The sequence below is a fragment of the Hemicordylus capensis genome, chromosome 1 (genome assembly GCF_027244095.1).
Source record: "Hemicordylus capensis ecotype Gifberg chromosome 1, rHemCap1.1.pri, whole genome shotgun sequence".
Classification (NCBI taxonomy): domain Eukaryota; kingdom Metazoa; phylum Chordata; class Lepidosauria; order Squamata; family Cordylidae; genus Hemicordylus; species Hemicordylus capensis.
In genome coordinates, this window is record NC_069657.1 from 73689828 (window position 1) to 73712290 (window position 22463).

Here is a 22463-nt window from a genome sequence, read left to right on the forward strand (position 1 = left end):
TAATGCCCTGTTTCAGCACAATGGGGCAATATGTGGGTGATCCTGCCTTAAGTGACCTCTCCACAAGTCATGGCTAATGGATAAAAATAACACCAGTAATAACACCCTACGCAGAATTTTCTTGACAAATGGTGGTATCCTAGTTGCCAGAAACTCAGGGTGTTGCTTAAGCTGTGGCATCTTGATACTCTTTCTGCTACCACAGATGCCACACAGACCTGACGTATACAATGAGGTTGTCATATGTTTAGTCATATGTTTAGTCACTTATAGTACACAGCTGTAGTAGTTATGTTATCATTCAGTGGAGATCAGGAGATATCAAACTAAGATTATTCAATTTGTACACAATTGATCAAAAACAGCAAAATTTTTCACTTTGAATAGAACCTACAGCAGACAAATTTATTCCATGAAAGGCTCAGCACGATTTCCAGGCACTGAGCATTTTTATTTATACACAAGTGACAAATCAAAGTATTTCCCCTTACCATGTTGTACCCGAGGAGCCTGCGATATATGAAACACAATCCAAAAGCTTCAACCTCTGGAGACCCCAAAGGGTGCCATACATAGCAGATAATGCTCTCATACCACTCCCTGTAGTTGTCACAGCAATCACAGGCACCTGTTCAACAAAGGACAATGACCGCCTGTCATGACAAAGCTCTAAGGTGACAAAAAACCTACAAAAATCCTGTGACACCTTAAAGTCTCATACATTTAAAGTGACATAGGCTTAAACAGATAGGATGCATGAAATGAAGATTGTGGATACAATGTGGGAAATAAACTGCATTAAAACATATAGGAAAAAATCTCAGCCCTATTTACATTATATTCAACACATACAATGTATATATAGTATACAGAAGAACCTCAGTATTCATGGGGGTTCCATTCTCTGCTACTACCACGGATACAGAAACCATGAATACTGAATAAATAAATGGGACAATGAAAATGTGGAGGTTAGGTTCCCGGAGGTCGAGAAAATGTCAAAAAGGGAGTCAAATGGCCCTAGAAACGTGGCGCCGGGGGGCGGGTAGTGGCCTACTGTCTTCCACTGGTCCCCAGAAGTGCAGCAGTGCCATTAAACATCTCCTGGGCCTTTCCCAGACAGCAGGCTTTACCACGGGATTACGCAAGGTGAAATGCTGTGAGTTATGGGGCATATTGAATATTTCGAATTTGCCCAAAAAATGATGCAAAAAGTGGGAAAAGCTTGCAGAGAGTTTGACATAAATCTGAACAATATGTGAACTCACATCTGCCCTTCCCATGATGAAGGAAAGTAAAATTGCCATCTGGGAATGGCCTTGGACTACTTGTTTGCATGTGGGAATGTAGTTAATGGGGGACAGGATCACGTTAGTCCTTTTTCTGCTGAATATCCATTCCGTGCCAGTGCAGATTATGCATTTGAATTACAGATGCGGGGAAAGTAAACAGTGCTTTTCATGCCACTTGTGAAAATACACTTTTTTGCACAACACCCAAATGACTGTACAATTCATCTACAGATAATGTGGCCCTCTTGTGACTCTTCTGTACCACTTACTTCATGGTCTTGCAGGCCATGCCCTAAACGAAGAAGTCCTTTCAAAGCATCGGCAACCACTTTCTTCCGTCTTTGCAAGAAATCTGTCTCATCTGAGCACAGATCATATCCTAGGCGCACATCAATATTTTTGGGGCTTTTGAACAGCAGCCCCTGAGTCCTATAAGCAGGAAAACAGGTATGCAGTCAGATTTACATGCTGCTATACATGTTGGCTGTCTGAGGACACTGAATTCTCAGTGACATAGCTGGTTGTGGCAACAGTGCCGAGTTAGAGGGGTGGAGCTAAAGAAAAGGAAGCCAGACCTTTTGCCAGAGTGGTCAGGTCTAAGGTGAGTCCAGGAACTGACACAGAAGCAGGTGAAAGGAGACTAGGGTGCAGGCTTTCCACATCAGGGAGATCTTGCAGGAGGACAAGCCCTACAAGATGGGGTTTGTCTTTTTGCAAGATCTGTAGCAGTTGTCAGGAACTATTAAAAGCACTGGCTGATGATAAGCAGGTCAAGCAGAGGGCTTGGAAGCCAGTGAAAGCAGATCTCCAGATATGACACCCAGTCTCAGGTGAGGGTAAAGCCTGGTGAGGAGATAAGGGAGATGGGAAAGAAGGTAGCAAATAGGGTTGTGTGTGTGTGTCCCCCCCCCCGTTTTGTTCTTTGTTCGAAATCAGCCAATCTGAAACACCCCAATTTTGTTCTTTGTTTGAAATTGCAAAATCCGAATCCGAAACATTTTGAATTTTTAAAAAATGGCCCTGGGGCAAAACTAGTGGTTGGGGGTGGTAGTGCCCAATGAGTAGAAGCTACCAATTTCAGAGGAATTGGGCAAAGGGCTGATTTTGGGTGAATTTTTGAAATTTAAGATGTTCCCCATAGGGAATAATGGAGGTTTCAGCAAATGTATAGCTTCACATCGGGTGGAAAGGGGTGACCCAGAGCAGAGTAGGGTACGTGGTACTGCCCAGTGGGGGCAAGGAAGCTGCCAGAATTATTTCAAAGGAATTGGGCAGAGGGCTGATTTTTAAAGAGTTAATGGAGTTTGCACGTCATTAAAGTTCTTCCCCATAGGGAAAGATGGAGGTTTCAGCAGCCCCATAACTGCACTTGGGGGGTACTGGGGTGGCCCAGGGCTAGTGGTGATGTAGAGCACATAGGGTGCCAACCACCACCATGGGTTGCTAACCCATGGGGTACTGGGTTCTGTTGTTTCTGAGATGTGCAAACTACCCCACTGGCCAATGAGGATAAATTTTACCCTTTAATTTCCTTAAAAGGAATAAGGACACAATTGCCAGCATATCAGCCCATGCTTTTGCTGGCCAATCTGCAGGCTGGAAGGGCTGGAGATTAAAACAGATGTCAAAACTCAAAATGGAGATTGAGGAGAAAGACTTTTTGCGATTGCAAAATGGAGTTCCAAAACAGCAGAAACAACAGAGCATTTTGTATCTGAAACAGGGACATTTTGTTTCAGCTACAAAACTTTCTGTTTTGAGAATTGGGTGTTTTGTTTCAGCTACAAAACAGCCAAAATGGCCTGTTTGGGGCACAAAATATTTTGTATCTGAAACGAAACACACACCCCTAGTAGCAAAGTCTCTCTGCCTCCTTTTATGACTACCCTTACATTCTGAGGCCACTGCAAAGGCAGGAGTGTTAGGACCTCTCTCTCCCTAGGGACTTAGTTGTCATCAAGCAAACAAGCAAGATAACAAAAATGTGCACATGTACACTCAGAAGTTCTCCTTTTTTTAGTACAGTAGCACTTGTTCCCCTTCCCCATGCTGTATCACTGATTGCTATTTAAACTAGTTTATTGTTCAACTGAACTCATGCTTAAACACAAAGGGGGCAAGTAGTCACACACATGAAAAAGGACTCAACACCTCCGGAGGGCGCTGCTGCAGCCACATCGGAGATCTCTGGTGGTTCCCCCTCCTCCTGCCAGCTCCCCCCTGGTCTCAAAATGGCCCAGTGCACACAGATGGCCAGTGCCCATGCGCTATAGCCTCCAAAATGGCCACTGCCAGCACAAAGAGGCCCAGAAGGAACTGAAAACGGTCCGAACCAGGTCGTTTTGAGACCAGGGGGAGGCCGGTGGGGGAAGGGGGAACTGCAGGTGAACAGAGGATATATAACAAACCCTGGATTGGCTCAAATTCAAGCTGAGCCGGGAAGGTCTGTTGTCGGGGGGAACCAAACATGCCCCGTTCTGGGCCATTTTCGGCCTCTTCTGGGCTTCTTCACGCTGGTGGTGGCCATCCGGGGTCATGCAGATGGCAAGTGCACATTCATGGCAGCCAGTGTGCATACACTGCAGCCTCCAAAATGGCCGCTGGCAGTTCAAAGAGGCCCAGAACGGGCTAAAAATGGCCCCAAACAGGCAGAAAACCACCCAAACTGGGCTGTTTTGAGACAGGTAGGCTGGCGGGCGGAGGGCAACCACCGGAGACCCCCCTGAGGCCCCAGCAGCACCCTCCAGAGGCAGTGAGGAGATTTTTTTATTAGGACTCCCGGACCAGCTTGAATTTGAGCCAAGCTGGAGGGTTTGTTCGGGGGTGGGGTGAAACCGAACATGCCCAGTTCTGTTCGAGTCCATTTCAGACTCAAACCGAAATGGGCATACTAGTTTTGTTCACATCCCTAGTCACAATTCAGCAAAGAGTTAAGTGTGCTTAGAAAAACTCCCCAATCACTGGGCTTAGGCATGCTCAGCTTGATTGGACTGATGCCTCTTTGACCCATTATATATCTTAGGATCAATTGGTCTCAAGATAGATCATCTGGCTGACCAAAAGGTGCATCAAGAATGTAAAAGACAACACTGATTTGAAACAGATAGTGCCACATGACATCTGCCTGGCCTTCTGTGGCATAGTGTACCTGTGTGCAAATAGTGAAGTGGGTTAGAATGGTATAGTGAAACTGCCTTCACCTGTTGGAGGCAGCTCTGGAATTTGGTGGGATCTCAAGTTATTAGGAAAACATAATGGGGATTGAATGGGGGAACTGTGTGAGGATTGTGTTTGCCATGTCTGAAGGGTACCTGATTTTTGTGCATAACTAGGGTTATTTATTGAATAAGCCACTGGAAACTTTAATAGTTCTGTTGCATGATAAAGGCCATTTAATTCTGGATGTGTCTTCCCAACATGCAACTTAACCACCATGCTTAGGAAGTGATCCAGCAACTCTAGTATCTGCAATAACAGGAAGCATGTATGCTAATCAGCACTTATGCTTGTCATGGGTTTTATTTTATAGCAAGTTAATAATAAATCAATTACAAGTTAATCTGTTTGGGTTTGCTAGACATTTCCAGAAATTGATTACATATTTGTTCTTCCCAGACAAGGAAAAGAAAATGAAGGGCAAACATCCACATCTAACAGAGGAAGACTTTGCTTCATTTCACAGACAAGTCTACAATTTGCTACTGAATATAATTTGCTACTGAATACAAAATCAACAGTAGCTGCAGACAGTCATGGCTCTCCAACAGGTGACCAGTACAGTACACTTATTTGCCACATCAACACTTTAAATTGTTAGGTGTACACTTAAAAAAAAACAAAAAAACAGACCTGCTGTGAACCATGTTCTCCAAAAACTCTAGTCCAGTTCCAGAGCTGATATATTCCAACATCAGTGCAAATTACCATGGAGGAAAACCTGGGGAATCCACACCAAGAAAATGGAAGTTGTATTATATTCTTAGTGCCCTCTACTGGCAATCTGCAACAATCTGCGAAACAAGAGTAAAAGAGGGGTCTTTTTTCATATTCCTTTTTTTCTAACTTGAAAACAGGCAGCTTTTTCACTGCTCTTTCACAGATTGCCAGCAGATGGCACTAAGAATATAATACAACTTCCATTTTCTTAGTGTGGATTCCCCATGTTCTTTTTTTCCTGTGGTAATTTGTACTGATGTTGGATTATATAAATGTCTGGAAGGACATCAGTTATTTCTATGAGATTCTGTAGAAAAATGGGATAAAGTAAGCGCAGGAGGAAGAGAGAACAAGAAAGATGTGTACATATGCCTCTGAGATTTAGAAAAGGCTTTCTTACCAATCTTTTGATTTCACATCCAGATCAAATGTTTTGTTCTGAAAAAATCAAAAATATGCATATCACTGAGTGCCATAGAACGTCTGAACTTTATTCCTTTCAGTTTCCGGACTTTAAAAACATTTTCTCATACTGTATTCCTCCTCCAAATTATCTGAAATACATGTATGCATATGTGTCTATACAATTGTTCCCATGTGTAAAAGTTTAAAAAACCACAACTGTTATTTTCCTTAAGCTGTACAAAATGGCTTTCGTTTTCCAAACTCTGTAGATCAAACCCAAAGCAGGTTTAAGGTGATCTAAATCCCACTATCTAAATCCCGAAGTATATTTGAGTAACCAATGAATAAATAATGGGCCAAGGAATAAAAGAAATAAATCACACCAGATACACCAAATCGCACCAGATAGAGATATGAGATTATCCTGCTTGGTTTGAGTCATAATGCATATACAGGTTATCTGAGTGGATATAAATTAATAGCAAGAAAAAGTTAACACAACATGTACAGCTCTTTTATTCTCCCCACCCCCCGCTGACCAATTTGGTGCTGAATAATGCTAGAATTAGAAAGGCTAACATCCTTCAGACGACTACTACTACTCTTACAACTATGAATATTTATATACCACTCTTCAACCAAACTTCTCAAAGCAGTTTACATAGAAAAATAAATAATACATAAATAATATATAAATAAATAAGATGGTCCCCTGTGTTTAAATATAGATTGTGGTTAAATATAGATCCGACAGTAGGCCTATTCACACATCTATATAGATAATACACTAAAGTCATACATGGCAAGCCCCTCCCACACAGTGCTTTTCCAATCAGAGGTAACAGAACAGAAGCATCATGGAGATTGGGAGGTGCAGATTCCATATGCAGATAGGGAAGAGGAGCAGGTGGGGGTGAGCGAGTGAGCAGGCAGGGAGAGGGCAAGCTAGTGAGCAGGGAGGGGTGGGTGAGCAGTGGGGAAGGGGCCAGTGAGCGAGTGGTGGGAAGGGGGCCAGTGAGCAGCAAGAAGGGGGTGAGTGAGTGAGTGGTGGTGAGGGGGCAAGTGAGTGGGGAGTGAGCGAGCGAGTTAGCAAGTGGGGGTGAGTAAGTGGGTGAGCAGGAAGTGAGCAAGCAAGCGGCAGGGATGGGGAGTGAGCAGTGGGCAGCTGAGAGTGGGTGACTGACACTGAGCAATAAAGCTGCGACTGTGGCAGGGGCAAGGAAAGCAACAAAGTCCTAGCGCACTGATGAACTGTGCGGGTTAAGTTAGTTATGTTTAATGCATGTACCATCTGTATACAGTATACATGTATACTCACTCCCTGTATGCACAAATACATGCACATATAGATCTGTATGCATGTGCAATTAGTTCCACATTATGTTCAGTGCACATAGACAAGTGCAATTCTTAACTGTCTAAAGGGGGCCTTGTCCAGGTTAACTTTTAAACTGGACGCATGTACAGAACACATCTATGTGCACAGACATCTGTATGCATGCCTGTACAACATAATGCCCGAACTGGGCTCAAGTGGGGCCTCTTTACAGGAAAGCTTCACCACAAGTGAATAAGAAGAAAGAGTCAACATGCAGCTGCTTTCCCTGTTATAAATGATAATACAGATGCACTCTATATTACCCCATCAACTGAAAAAGTATTGCTGTGCTTTTGTTCCAGAAAGTCAACAGCTGACTCTCACCGGTGCTATTGTCACCTTCTCTTGAATAGGAAGTGAATTCAGGGGAACAGTCGTCGACTCATTCTCTCTGGAAGCCTGCATAAAAAGTGATCACAAAGAGAGAGCCCTTTAAAGGAATCCATATTACTCTTAGTTCCATAATATCTAACCCTTCCTCTATAGAACCCAAGGCAGCACACACAATTTTTTCCCATATACATATGCTATTCTCACAACAATCACAACCCAGAGCCCCACCCCATGGCTGAGTAGGGTATTGAAACTGGGTCTACTCACTCCTAGCCCCCATTGCACCATACTTGCTCTCTGCTCCCCATCAGCTCACTTACAGACATCTCCCAGTCTCTTCAAGCATTTAAAATAACATACCGCACAGAGCTGTCTCCTGCGCAGTTCAATGTCTAGTTCTGATTGGAAATATTTCATATAGTGAAATTTAGCAGGAGCAGCACGGCAAAACCAAGTGCGCAATGTGAGGTTCTGGGTTTCTTCATGGGATCCACTCACTGAAAGAGCAAATCTTCCTTCTAAAGAAAGACAAAAAGGTAGACAGAGATAAGAACATAGGGACATAAGAAGCTGTCATATACTGAGTCAGACCATAGGTCCATCTAGCTCAGTATTATCCACACAGATTGGCAGTGGCTTCTCTGAGGTTGCAGGCAGAAGTCTCCCTTAACTCTATCTTGGAGATGCCAGGGAGGGAGCTTGGAACCTTCTGCTCTTCCCAGAGTGGCTCTATTACCTGAGGGGAATATCTTATAGTGCTCACACATCAACGTAAGAATAGCCCTGCTGGATCAGGCCCAAGGCCTATCTAGTCCAGCATCCTGTTTCCCACAGTGGCCCACCAGATCTGTATGATAATCAATCCCTGTAAAAATACTGGTCTACATCAATGTATCCTAAACTTTTTGTAAATGCTGGACACATATGCCAGAGAGTAGCTTAGGTCAGCTGAATGTCATCAAGTGCAAGGGCTACCCTGGGCTTGCTATGCCTGGTTGTGTCCTATGGAATTCAACAGAGCTTTGAAGTCCAACAGTAATATTTTAATATCTTCAAACATGAAACCCTCAGAAACTAAGAAGCAACATGGTCCATTTAATAACAAGGCATAAAGCAACTAAATTGTCAGAATTTATTATAGTGGATGGTCAATTTCACATAATCTAACATTCATTATTAAAAATTTCATCAGGGAATATTCAAAACTGGCAACTATCACCAAATGAAATCTATCATGGAAAATGACAAAAGCTAGTTGCATTTATAAACCATTAGATACCCTTTATCAATTTGTGCAACAGTCATAAATTATATTCTAATGTACAAACTCTCTTTTCATTTATTGAACAACAACAACAACAACTTTACTGGGAACAGCCTATATTCTGTGTCGATATCTATAATAATAACAGCAACAATATTGACAATAAAATTCTGGCATCCCAGGTCCTTGGGAAGGACTCGATGTCTGGATAAAACAAACCAGTCAATAACACCTGTCTGACTGTGTAAACAATAATAAATAAATAAACAAACAAACAAACAAACAAACAATCCTTTAGAAGTGAAATGTCATTTTTTATAATGTATATGACATTTCTGTGAGAGGGGGGAAAAGAGAGAGAGAGGAACCTACACAATTACAGCACTGAAAGCAAGCTGGAAGACCCACCGCAGCATATCACCCAATTCCTCGACCTCACCACTCAGTCATAGTTAACTTTAAGTTATTCATAAATGATCTAGTGTTTCTCAACCTTTTTGGAGTCAAGGACCGCTAAATTCTTCGTGCAGAGTTTCAAGGACCGCTACATTCTTCATGCGCAGTTTCCCGGACCAGCAGCTAGTAAAGGGGTTTCAAGTTTATCTGTCTATCTATCAGACTTCTATACTGCCCAAAACTTGCATCTCTGGGCAGTTTACAATTAAAATAATATAAGAATTAAAATCATTAAATTTGGAATCTTTTGCAAACATGGAATATTAGGGGTTCTCAATCTTGGGTCCCTCAGTTAAACTCCCATAACCCCCAACTACAATGGCATTTGGCCATTATGGCTGTGGATTATGGGAGCTGAAGTCCACCAACATCTGGGGACCCAAGGTTGAGAACCCCTGAATCTAAAAGCCTGGGTGAACAAATTTGTCTCCAGTATGTGTGGGGTGGGGGTGCTTGTGATTACTCAATGGAGAGGGGATGTTGGGACATTAGAAAAATTCAAAAGCTACATGGGGCCAATGAAAGCAACACACAAGCAAGCTTTTGAATTCCCAAAAACGCTTCATAAGGCTGGATGTCAAGCAAAGCAAAAAGCAGGTGAGTAGAGGAGAGCTGGGCAAGTTCAGTAGAGCTGGAAGTCTACAGTTTAACCTTCTCATGATGGAGGTGGAGTTTTAGCAGGGGTTTTAGTTGTGTAGTCGCAGGGCCGGATCCAGACAATGTTAGTCAGGACCACCCACTGAAATTAATTTAGTCATCTCTCATTTGTGTCAATGCTGCTTGGTCATGATCACCTGGCTTGATTTGGATCCTGCTCTTAGATGTGCACTTTGTGAGGCGGACCTAATGAAACCCGCGCAGCTCCTCCAAAACTCCTTAAAAATGGTTACATGGCAGGTGCTAGGAATGGGGGTTTTTTTTAACGGTGAAAGAAAATGTGAAGAAGAGCGGTGGAGACCTGGCATTAAAGGGAAGGGGGTGATTCTGAGATGGTGGAGGGCATGGGGCGTTGTAGTGGTGGATGCCTCATCTTCCTCGCTGGGGAGACGAGCCACTGTTCAGGGTGGGTGAGGCAATGGTGCACCGGACCGTGCTCGGAAGGTCGCCTGGGTCCAAGAGCTGCCGCCACTGTCCTTGCGCAACAGAGTGTAGCAGGTGTTCCCCCATCCTCTCTTACAATGCGTGCTTCTGTGCCCCCCTCCCAACTCCCCTGCGTGTGCCAATCACACCAGCCTGCCTTTGGGGCCATGCAGCTCACGTGGTCCCACATGCTGCCCATGCGTACCTGCAAGGTGAGCCAAGGTGAGCCAAGGCAGCCCTCCTCCCTCCCTCCTCTGCTTAGCCCTCACTGTGGCATGATCCTGGCCAGAGGTTGTCCCCCGCACCCGGCGAGGTCATAAAGGGGACCGCCGTCTTCCACCGGCAGTGCAGACCAGGGGTTTATAGGGGGCCGAGGGACCACGACACCCTACCAATGCAAGAGGGAAATGGCGTTTCCTCTCAAGGTGCCTTGGCCGCAACAGGCAGCTGGTTTTAAATCGGTTTGTATCAGACACAAACCATGCTGGGCATCAAATCCCCAGGATCACTTCATTCCAGTGACATTCATCCAATGACGCTTTTGCATGAACGCACAAAATGGTATCTTGCCTCTTCCCCATACCACGTCGCCTCCCTCTTCCACTTAGCCCTCCTTGCTACGTGTGCTTGCTCCCCCTCCCCCAAGGAAGGTCCACCTGCATTCCCTTTCTGCAAAGCCCGAGCCAAGTCAGCCCTCCTCCCTCCCTCCGCCACTTAGCCCTCACTGCTGCATGATCCTGGCCAGAGGTTCCACCCCCTGGCGAGGTCACAAAGGGGACCGCCGTCTTGCACCAGCAGTGCAGACCAGGGGGTTACAGGGGACCGAAGGACCACAACACCCCACCGATGCAAGAGGGAAACAGCGTTCCCTCTCAAGGCACCTCAGCCGCAACAGGCAGCTGGGTTTCAATCAATCAACCTTGGCTGCAAACAATGAGCATGCAAGAACCAGCAGCCCTTCAAGTGGCACCCACTGCCATACCTTTTCCTTGATGCCCCTGCGCTGCATACAGTTTGAAGCTGTAAAGATCGGGAGTAAGATAGCTGTAGGAAGATCTCAGCAGCACGTGGAGGCAAGGCACAAGAAGGGTCCCACGCCTCCGTGACACTCCTCCTCTCCCTCTTCCGTGCCATGTGCAAAATTGAGGAAGTAAGTGCCTTTATTGCAGTTGTGTGTGTGGGGGGGGGTTTGACTCCCTGTCAGGGACCGGCACTAAACCCTTCGGGGACTGGCAGCGGTCCAGGGACCGGTGGTTGAGAAACTGAGATGGGGTAAGCAGTAAAGTGGCCAAATTTGCATATGACACTAAACTATTCAGGGTGGTGAAATCCAAAACAGATTGTGAGGAGCTACAAAAGGATCTCTATCTCCAAACTAGGGGAGTGGGTGACAAAATGGCAAATGCGGTTCAATATAAATAAGTGTAAAGTGGGGGGCACCCCCAACTTCATACATACGCTTATGGGGTCTGAGCTGTCAGTGACTGACCAGGAGAGAGATCTTGGGGTCACTGTGGACAGCTAATTGAAAATGTCACATCCATGTGTGGCAGCTGTACAAAAGGCAAATTCCTTGCTAGGGATCTTTAGGAAGGGGATTGAAAATTAAAATGCTCATATTATACAAATCTATGGTGCAGTACATCTGGAGTACTGTGTACAATTCTGGTTACCACATCTAAAAAACAGGCACTTTTTACTGTGGTGATTCTCTTTATTTAGCGGGGGAGAGTAACTGGCCCTATCCACCCCCAGCACAGTACCTCCAGTGACTGTTGCTGGTGTCTGTCTTATGTTTCTTTTTAGAATGTGAGCCCTTTGGGGACAGGGAGCCATCTTATTTATTTGTTTGTTATTTCTCTTTGTAAACCACCCTGAGCCATTTTTGGAAGGGCGTTATAGAAATCGAATTAATTTAATAATAATAATAATAACAACAACAACAACCCCCAGTGAGGCACTACCTTGACGTGGTTGTGGGGCTTGTGTGCTCTGATGAAGGTGAGAGCTATGTCAGAGGTCCAACCATACTGGACAGGTCTCACCAGAGGAGCCAGACAAAGAGTGCCTCTACCATCAACAATATGGTGAGACGTAACTTTAATAAATCTATACCGGAGAGGTCGTCGCCCGGGTCAACAAGGACCGTGCCAGGTGCTATATTCCCTGGACATCTGGTGGCAAGTGGGCTACAGGACTCAGGATCTTCAGTTGAGCAACCAGGGCTGGAGACAGCAAAGCTACTTGAAGAAACGTCGCTTAACCGAAAAAAAATATACGAAAAATGCCAACAAGGAAATAATGATCTGCTATTACAAGTCTAGTCCAACTAGAAGAGGTTACTTAAAAAGAATGTACCAAATTTGGAAAGAGAAGCATCCAGGTACAGAAATAACAGAACAAAGGCTAGGAGACCAGAGAAGATTCATAATAAGAAATAAAGTATTCACAGGAGTTGAGCTGGAAGAACTGCAAAGAGCAACACAGGCTCAAGATATGGAAGAAGAATTACCACCAACTGAAGCAGTTGCTGAGGCGCAGATGGAGGAGGTGTTGGAAATACCTTATTTTGCTTATTTTGCTGGTGTGACATAGTGGCTAAAGCCAAAATCCCCAGTTTGAATTTTGACTCTGCCATGAATTCTAATATTGGGCTACTTTACAGGGTTTTGTAAGAATGACAAGATAATGTACGTAAAATGCTTGACACACTTGTAGAATTAAATGATTAAACCTATAGACCTGGCATCCCCAAACTGCGGCCCTCCCGATGTTGCTGAACTACAACTCCCAGCATCCCTAGACAGAATTTTTTGTGGCTGGGTATGCTGGAAGTTGTAGTTCAGCAACATCTGGAGGGCCGTAGTTTGGGGATGCCTGCTATAGATCATCATCAATGAGATGAGGGGCCGATACAGACAATACCATCCCGGCACACGACGCAAATAGGGGAGAGGTTGTGCTGAGAGTGCACCTGTCATGATGTCAATGAAAGTTGTCCCAACACAAACTCAGTGTGTTCCTTTATTGCATGGGGAGGTCTGTTCCTCTGAATCTCCATTCTATATGCACTCCAAAGTGCATGGCAGAGGGAAAAGGTTAAAGCCTCCCTCCACCCCTTTTGTAGTCCCAGTCTGGATTAGGCCTTCTGCAGCTGATATTTAACAATAACAACACCAACATCAACAACAAACAAAGCACACAAGGGAGAAACAACTACATGTTTTACCTAATGTGCAGTTTGGCCCACACAGAGAGGCAGACAATGGCCAATTTTTAGCCATGTCATACAGAACCAGAACCCTTATATGAGGTAACTAACCTGTTGAATCCTTCTTCATTCTCCCCCCATCCACTTGAACTTCCAAACAGGCAACTTCTCGGGCCTATTAAGAGAGAACGACGCGTGTAAGAGACAAAGACAAGTGCAAGAATAAAAGACCGAATGGAAGGCAAGTATGAGTTTGTATGCTCAGTCTCGTTGTATTATACAAGCTGGTAGGCAATTAAAGCAGGACAAAAAGACTCCCAAACCTGTTTCCTATGTTTGAACTTAGCCCTGGAACCTGTGCAGTAATTCTAAAGAGAAGAGGGCTAAAAGAGGACTTTACAGTATTGCTTGTTGCCGTAGAAGAGCCCTTTCTATTGAGTATCCCCAACCAGTCCCCACACACTGGGGATTAAGAATTAAGTCTTTAGGTCAACGGGTATGCATTCAGGACAATTTAAGTAACCCTGGCTCTATTTAGAAATTATGTACTAGCTAGAGTTTAATCCCTCTTCTAATTGTAATGTGTGCATACTGATTGGCAATAATATTCTAGTTATCCATCCCAGTTCCCTGCACTCTGCCACACTTTACCATCACACCCAGCAGAATGCAGGGGAAGGCTGTGCAGCTAAAAGCATATGGACTATGCAAATAAGAGTGGACTTTATTATTAATGGCTTCCAATAAGTTCTATGGAGCAAAGTGAATGGGCTGTAATTTAAAAAAAAAACTGTTAGGAGAGGGTAAAACCTGCTCCTCGATCTTCCCCCTCCCCCACAACCCTGGAGTTATCAGGAGCAAGGGACTTTCTTTTCCACTTGTATGGGGGAAAATAATAATAAAGTTGTGCCTGTGGGAACACAACTGCCACAACTGGTGGAAACAAATCCTACTTGCTATTCCTGACATTAGAGAGCCCTGTTCCCATGGCAAGGGTTCTCTGCAAGATATGGAGCCTCTGCTCACCACTATAATTTCTCCATAGCCATGGTTTAGGAAGCCAGGATATGAAGATAACAGATGTAATACCTGTCCATCATAACAGAGCCTGCTTTTCATTGAGCCAGACCATTGGTTCAGGTAAGTTAGTATTGTCAACTCTGACTGGAAGTGGTTTCAGGGAGGGGTTGTTTCCTGGTAGCTTCTACATGCAAAGCTATTACTGAACTATACCTAAGGATTAGCACTTTGCTAGTAATGGAATAAAAGAGAAGGTTTCTTCATGATTGTAATCACAAGAATTTCTTTTGCAGCAAGCTATATAGCATCCACTAGGGGAATAGATTTTCCACAGTTGTACCAAAACAGCAGCATATTTCACCTAAATATAAAAGATTATGTACTACAACTGAAAATCTGATTTAATGGTTTGGGGTGGGGGACACCTGCTATTAAGTGAAGCTTCATAATTATTTATCAATATATGCAGGTGTTGGTACAGTTAATAGGGGAAAATCATTATCACACAAAAATAATACATCCTCGGAATTTGGAACCCAAGATATGAAAATACCAAATGCAGTACACTTTTCCTTTTTACCACTAGGTGGCACTCAGTCAAATTGTAGATGAGCCTACTGTTATGAAAGCTGAAACCAAGTATCTCTCCGCTTCCCTTATCATGAGTTCCTGCAGGGAATTGTGTGGGTGAGATAGGAGGAACAGCTGCTAGTTCCAACAAGTCATATGCAAGAATGTTTGGGTGTGCAGATTCTGTGTATACTCACTTTAGGGACAATGTTCTGCTAGCCCTATGGCTGTGCAGATAAGGAAAAATAATAGAAAAGTAAGCTTACTACTAGGACTCCATTTGTAGCGATATTTTCTGGAGCATCAGGGCTAAAAGGAGAAATAAGGGGAGGAAATCACATTATTTAGGTAACTGGCAATTAAGGATGGCATTCTGTTTGCATTTTGTTGCTTTTTTTAAAACCATGTATCAGGAACTGTGCCACTTCCCACTGGCTTCCCATTGGCTCTGCACTGACCAGATACTTCCAAAGCTGGGTGAGAAGTGATGGTGCCACTGGCACCATTGCATGAGCATCATGGTTCAGCCAAGGGATCCCTAAAGTGGCCACCTCTCCAGAGTGATAAGGAAGACATAGCACCTGAGCAGACTATGGGGGCAAAGCCCAGCTCAGGAGGTGGCCAGAAAGGTGGAGATTTCTTCCCCAGAAAGGAAGAAATGGGAGGGAGGAGGCCAGGAAATAGGCATCTACTCTGAGGAGTTTCTTCCAAGAGGGTACCCCAACATAAAAGGCATGAAGGATGGGAGATGCTGCTCATCCTGAAAGTGATCAAGGTCTTTTCAATGTCCAAGTTGAGGAGCTTTTAAAGCATTTGATTGGAATGCTCTCAAAGAAAAGGGAAAATGGCGCAGGGTGGAGGCTAGGAAATAGGGGAAGGAACTCTCCAGCCACTCTGGAGAGTTCCTTCCAAGAGACCATCCCAGTGCGAGGAGTCTGAAGAAGAGCAAGTAACCAACAGCCTTGCAAGTGGCAATGGAGTCTTCTGCCATTATAGCTGGACAACAAAAACTCTGGACAAGCCAATGATGAGGTGAGTCTCCCTTAGAGAAGGACAAGCAAGCTGCTGCTTACACTGAAAGGGATCAAGGCCTTTCGAGTGTTCTAGCGGAAACGCTTTTAGAACATTTTTATTTATTTTTATTTAACATGTTTCCAAACTACAATGTTACTATGCTACAATCCAGGAACAGTTCTACCATGTGATCTCCCGTTTATATATTCCTGGCCTTAAGTGTGCTATCAAACAATGTAATAGATAATAATGCTCACTGAACTTTGTCGGTATATACTAGGTCATTGCTACTATATCCCTTGATTAAAATGACAAACAGAATCATTCAACTGCCATTATCGTCCTATCATGAAAAACATGTTATAGCCATATATGTAATATTTAGAAGTCCAGTTTGTGGTTTTATTGTAGTTGTAACTGGGTACTATAAGAGGTTAAGTGTATGAGATTAATCTGGGCCCCATTTTGCAGGAGATCCAGAGAAGAAAATTAGGCTTCTGCAGCCTTAGGAACATAGGAAACTTCCGTATACTGAGTCAGACCATTGGTCTATCTAGCTCAGTATTGTCTACACAGACTGGCAGTGGCTTCTCCAAGGTTGCAGTCTCTCTTAGCCCTATCTTGGAGAAGCCAGGGAGGGAACTTGAAACCTTCTGCTCTTCCCAAAGTGACTCCATGCCCTAAGGGGAATATCTTACAGTGCTCACATGTGGTCTCCCATTCAAATGCAACCAGGGTGGACCCTGCTTAGCTAATGAGACAAGTCATGCTTGCTACCACAAGACCAGCTCTCCTCTCTTGTGAGTCTAAACCAGGCCTGCTCAACTTTGGCCGCCCCCCAGCTATTTTCGGACTACAACTCCCATAATCCCCAGCCACAGTGGCCAATAGCCAGGAATTATGGGGGTTGTAGGCCAACATCTGCAGGAGGGCAAAAGTTGACCAAGCCTGGTAAACAAAAAGTGCTTCTTCAGACTTTTCGTAGTATTTTCTTCACCAAGGAAAGCTTTCTCTTTCACAATAACCAATTAGATAAATTTTACAAGTTTAACAGGTCTACAAAGCAAGCTCCTTATCCATCATGTGTGTTTTAGTTTAGCAATGTTGCTAATTATATACTTAGCAAACTGCAGATTGTTCTCACCTGCTCTCCATTGTGAATTCAACTTCTAGTTCCTCCATACCCTGAAAAATTAAAAGTGTCCAGATGTCCATACATTCCTTTTAATAATGATGATGATGGTAGTATACTTTTAACAAACAGATACAGATACTGAGTGCCAGGGGCGCAGCGAGGTGGGAGTGGGCTCTGGGACAATACTTGAAGATGGGTTTGAGAAGGTGCTCCTGCACAATCATGGTACTTCGAATGGATTTCTGTATTGTTTTCTTCCATTTGCAATCGCGTGGGTGTGCAAGAGCACCTTCTCAAACAAAATAGAGAGAGAGAGAGAATTCAGAGCACAGTAATGGCTCCACAGGAAGCTTTGAAAACTGGCACACAGGTAGTGGAGGACACAGGGCTCTTATGTGTTGAATTTCAAGTAAATTGGTCCATCCCTTGAATTTAAATTAGATATTTCTTTTAAAACCCAGTGAATCCCAAATGTGAAGTTATTTCTCCCCACAATTCTTGGTGCATTTTCAGCTTAATTAAAGCTCAGTAACAATCAATGGATTGACCCATTTACTTGAAACTCAATACACAGAGTCCTGCCATCTTCCACTACCTGTGTGCCAAATTTCAGAACTCTCTTCCTAGCCATTTCTGATCCCCCCCTCCCCCATTTTTCCCCATAGAGTTGGGATGTACCACTCAATGACAGTAGCTGGATCATCCAGTTGATTTTGCATGCTAGTAGTATTTCACAAGAGCACCTGGTGTGTGTGTTTGTGTATAATACACACACACACACACACACACACACACACACTCCTCTATTCAGTATCTCAGCAAGAGGGAAGTGCAGCAATGGGAAGAAGGCAGATTTGTGGGACTGCATGCTGTACTACAGCACTCTACAGCCCTCCATTGGTGAAAAGATAGAAATGCAACTAACTAAGCCATGTGGTTTGCTTGGATATCTGAATAAGCTTTTCTGCAGTTGATCTTGCACAAGACTAGTGAAAAAACTAACAAAAATTTTCATGGAAACCCTGAGAAAGAAAGAACCACCCTGAAAACTTCCCCCCTCCCAGTGAGTGTATAAAGATTATTTTGGATTAATTGCTGTTCTCAGTGACTGTAGATGGGTTCAATGGGTCTCTTGTGCAGATTTCCTTGTACAAGTACAAAATTAGGGGGGGAAACAAAATAATTAGAAAAAAATGATTTGAAAAACATGGCACCATGAATGTGCACACAGCTAGATCAGGATGGATCAGGGGAAAGCCTGCTGTATTAACAATCCAACTTTTGAAAAAACGCAAGGCACCGTAATAAACTGTAATAAAAGGTAGCAATGTAAACAGCACTGATTTACTCTGATTTATGCTTATTAACACTTTTGATGCTTATATCCACTTTATAGTCTTATTCTAATTCATCCTAACTTACACCACTTTACACTGTAGGAAAACCCCCAGTCTGGAAATCCTCCTGCACCAGGTCAAAATGGGGAGCTATGTTTTGGGGAATCCCATTCAAATACTTACCCAATAATGTCCCAAGACATTAAGTGCAGTTTAATGTCTTATAGAAAGACATTACACAGTGTAGAAATGTATCATTTGGATTTAGAGGGTAGGGGTATGCACAAAACAGGCTGGCCCAGTTTGGTTCGAGTCTGAACCAGACCCGAACTGGACAAGGCCAGTTCAGTTTTGCACTCCCTTGAACCCTCCCATTCAGTTTGATTTGGGGATTCACGATTTGCCACACAATGGAGACTGTCAAGGAGAGGGAGGACCTCCAGAGGCCCCCCACACACACACAGTCTCAGAGAAGCCCCCTGGAGGGGGAGAGTACAAAATAATAATATTTTTTAAAGGACCGTGAACCCCCCTGAATGGCCAGGGGTGGGAAGTTGATCTGATAACAAACTGAACCAGGGAGTTCAGTTTGATATCAGACCATCGAACGGAACAGGTTCAATGTCAAACCTGTTCGACAAAAAACCTGTTTGCACATTCCTATTAGGGGGTTAAAGATTAAGCATTTAGCTTATGGGAAAGGAGCTAAGAACTCCATCCTGTAGATTGTTCTGGTGGTTACTTTCTTTTCCCTATTCATTCTGTGTTTGCTTTGTCTCCAATAAATAGCCTACCTTTTGGGGGCCTACAAAAAGTGATCAGACTGCGTTTCTTTTACATCACATCATGGTGTGCCTTTAGTAGCAACGTCTGAGCCAAGTGCCATTGAAATAAATGGGACAAGTTAAGAACATAGGAACAGCCCTGCTGGATCAGGCCCAAGGCCCATCTAACCCAGCATCTTATTTCACACAGTGGCTCACAGTAGTTAATTGCAACTAACTTAAGTACTATAAATTTCAAAGACTTAAGTATGACTAATATCCTTTGGATTTGGGCACTGGTGAACATGTGCCTGACTGGCCTTCCTAATCCATAAACACAGAAGTTACAGCTATGTGCCTATACACGTAAAACACTGGTATATTCACAGCAAGTGTGATTGCCATTAGAGCTGCCCCATATGATCACTCAAAAATTGACAAAACAAAAAATAAAAAGTATTGTATTGGATACTGAGAGAAATGCATATTTCCCACAGAAACATAGGAAGCTACCTTCAGACCATTGGTTCATCTAGTTCAGTATTGTCTACACAGACTGGCAGCGGCTTCTCCAAGGCTGCAGGCAGGAGTCATTCTCAACCCTATCAAGTTTCCAGGTAGGGAACTTGGAACCTTCTGCATGCAAGCATGCAGATGATCTTCCCCTATCCCCTAAGGGGAATATCTTACAGTGCTCATATGTAGTGTCCCATTCAAATGCAAATCAGGGCAGGTGCAGCTTAGCAAAGGGGACAATTCATGCTTGCTGCCACAAGACCAGTACCATCCTGTACCACAGCCTTCATTTAATTTCAGCCCTTACTTTTGGATTCAGCTGAAAGTTCAGACGAACAGTTTCTCCAAGTTGGATTTTAGATACATCAAAGAAAACAGTGAGGAGATGGTCATCTGCAGAATGTTTATCTTCATCACAGACTTTGAGCTCCATAATGTTCTGAGAAAAGACAGGAAACGAATTTAGACTCATGGCCCTCATCATATTGAAACATTTGTCCTGTCAGCTGTATGTCCCTATTTTCTTACTTATATATTTATTTCTATGATTATGTCTTTAGCACGGGTAGCAGACCACCTTAAGTGATGCAGTGGGGAAATGCTTGACTAACAAGCAGAAGGTTTTCAGTTCGAATACCCACTCATACTATATCGGGCAGCAGCGATATAGGGAGATAATGAAATGCATCATCTCATACTACGTGGGAGGAGGCAATGGTAAACCCCTCCTGTATTCTACCAAAAGAAAACCACAGGGCTCTGTGGGCACCAGGAGCTGATATTGACTTGATGGTACACTTCACCTTTACCCAGCAAAACAAAAGACAAAGTAAACAAAAAAACCCCAAACCCAACATAGTATTTATATAATTATTCCATAATTACAGGATACTGTAAATGAGGAATGAAATCCTAATACAGCAGAAGAGTGAACATTAGTCTCCTTTAATTATAAGATAATTATATAAATTCTCTGTAGGTTTTGGGGTTTGTTTTTGTGTTTTGTTTTTGCTGTTAGTGAGAGCCAGCATGGTGTAGTGGTTAGAGTGCTGGACTAGGACCGGGGAGACCTGAGTTCAAATCCCCATTCAGCCATGAGACTAGCTGGGTGACTCTGGGCCAGTCACTTCTCTCTCAGCCTAACCTACTTCACAGGGTTGTTGTGAGGAGAAACTTAAGAATGTAGTACACCGCTCTGGGCTCCTTGGAGGAAGAGCGGGATATTAAATAAATAAATAAATAAATAAATCTTTACATATACTAAGTATGTAAGCAAAGAACTAAATTGTGTATTCATCCTATAATGCTTTTCACATATAGCATGTATTCATAATGCTTGTGTATTTATCCTATAATACTTTTCATTATTCCTTGTACTTCCTCTGCACTATATGTGCCAACAAATTAAGTTGCAATAGCAAGAAGTGAACTATTGTTAACATGTGACATTCAAAGCTTAACCCAACATTCACAAGTCTTAACCCACATACTTCTAGTCACGTTTACCTTATTCATAAACAGTGAGACTGTTCTCATGCACAGCCTAACCCAGGCTAGAGACACCCAGCCTGGGTTAGGTTGTGCATGAGAACTGTTGGCATTAGGACCGATCCTGGCAGGCTCGGGTTCAATGAAGAACTTGCTCGTCTGTGGGGAAGGTGAGTTACATTTACCCATCCTTCCCACCCAGCCACCCACCGCCCCACCTGCCACCCCACCCACCCAGTCGTGTGAATGACCTCATTATCTTTTCAGTCAATAAGCTCCCAAAGTGGCTTGGAAACCGCCCACCCCTCAAAAAAAAAAATTAAATCAGTAAAACATGAAAATAGAACAAGATAACCATCCATCCAGGACAGCTATTAAAACCAAGATCTACAAGGCCTGTGCAAATAAAAAGATTTTCACCTGACACCAACAATAAGATAGACAAACTTGGAAGAGAACATTCTGGAGTCAAGATGACATGCTGAAAAAGCTCTGTCTAAGGAGCTGGTCACCATCCGCCTAATCTCTGATGGAAAGGGATCTTGGAGAAGGACCTCCAAAGATCACAGTAACCAGGCATGTTCAGCTTTTAAAATGCCTGGTCCCTTCCTAAGCCATTTAAAGCTTCAAGATGGTTTGTTGGTTTGTTTTAGGGTTGTTTTATTATTGGTTTTATATCACCTCCAGGCAGAGGTGCTCTTTCCCCTGGACTTCCGGGCCAAAGTCCAGGGCCTCCACAGCCCCTGGGCCCCCCCAAATCCTCTTTAGTCTGTCCTGGGTGATGTGGTCACCCAGCTGAGCATGATGATGCTTAATTTGCAGGGGAGGGGGGCCTCCAAAGGCCTTTAAGTCCAGGCTCCAAAATTACCTAGGTGCACCTCTGCCTCCAGGAAGATAATGGAATCATAGAATTCTAGAGCTGGAAGGGACCTTGGAGTCTATTCCTGCACACTACTCAGCACAGGAAAATGCTACAGCATTCCTGGAAAGTGGCTGTCCAGTCTCTGTTTGAAGACCTCCAGCAATGGAGAACCCACTAGTGGAAAGAACCCACTTTCCCCTGCGAACTTGGCAAAGAGGCACCTTTTTAACGTGGTGATTCTCTTTATTTAGCAGGGGGAAAGTAACTGGCCCTATCCACCCCAGCACAGTACCTCCAGTGACAGTTGCTGGTGTCTATCTTGTGTTTCTTTTTAGATTGTGAGCCCTTTGGGGACGGGGATCCATCTTATTATTTGTTATTCCTCTGCATAAAACTAACCTG

General features: G+C 43.7%; 1 protein-coding gene across 1 annotated transcript in view; it reads right to left on the reverse strand.

Moving 5' to 3' along the window:
• The window catches only part of LOC128339361 (cytosolic phospholipase A2 epsilon-like), a 47670-nt gene that overhangs the window by 19521 nt on the left and 5686 nt on the right, over positions 1-22463 (reverse strand). The window contains exons 3-11 of the mRNA XM_053283126.1: positions 20019-20150; positions 17104-17144; positions 15212-15254; positions 13467-13530; positions 7705-7862; positions 7336-7410; positions 5629-5666; positions 1562-1721; positions 492-628 (exon numbers count right to left, since the gene is read on the reverse strand). Coding sequence (XP_053139101.1) covers positions 492-628; positions 1562-1721; positions 5629-5666; positions 7336-7410; positions 7705-7862; positions 13467-13530; positions 15212-15254; positions 17104-17144; positions 20019-20150 — 848 coding nt within the window. The remainder of the gene's footprint in view (positions 1-491; positions 629-1561; positions 1722-5628; positions 5667-7335; positions 7411-7704; positions 7863-13466; positions 13531-15211; positions 15255-17103; positions 17145-20018; positions 20151-22463) is intronic.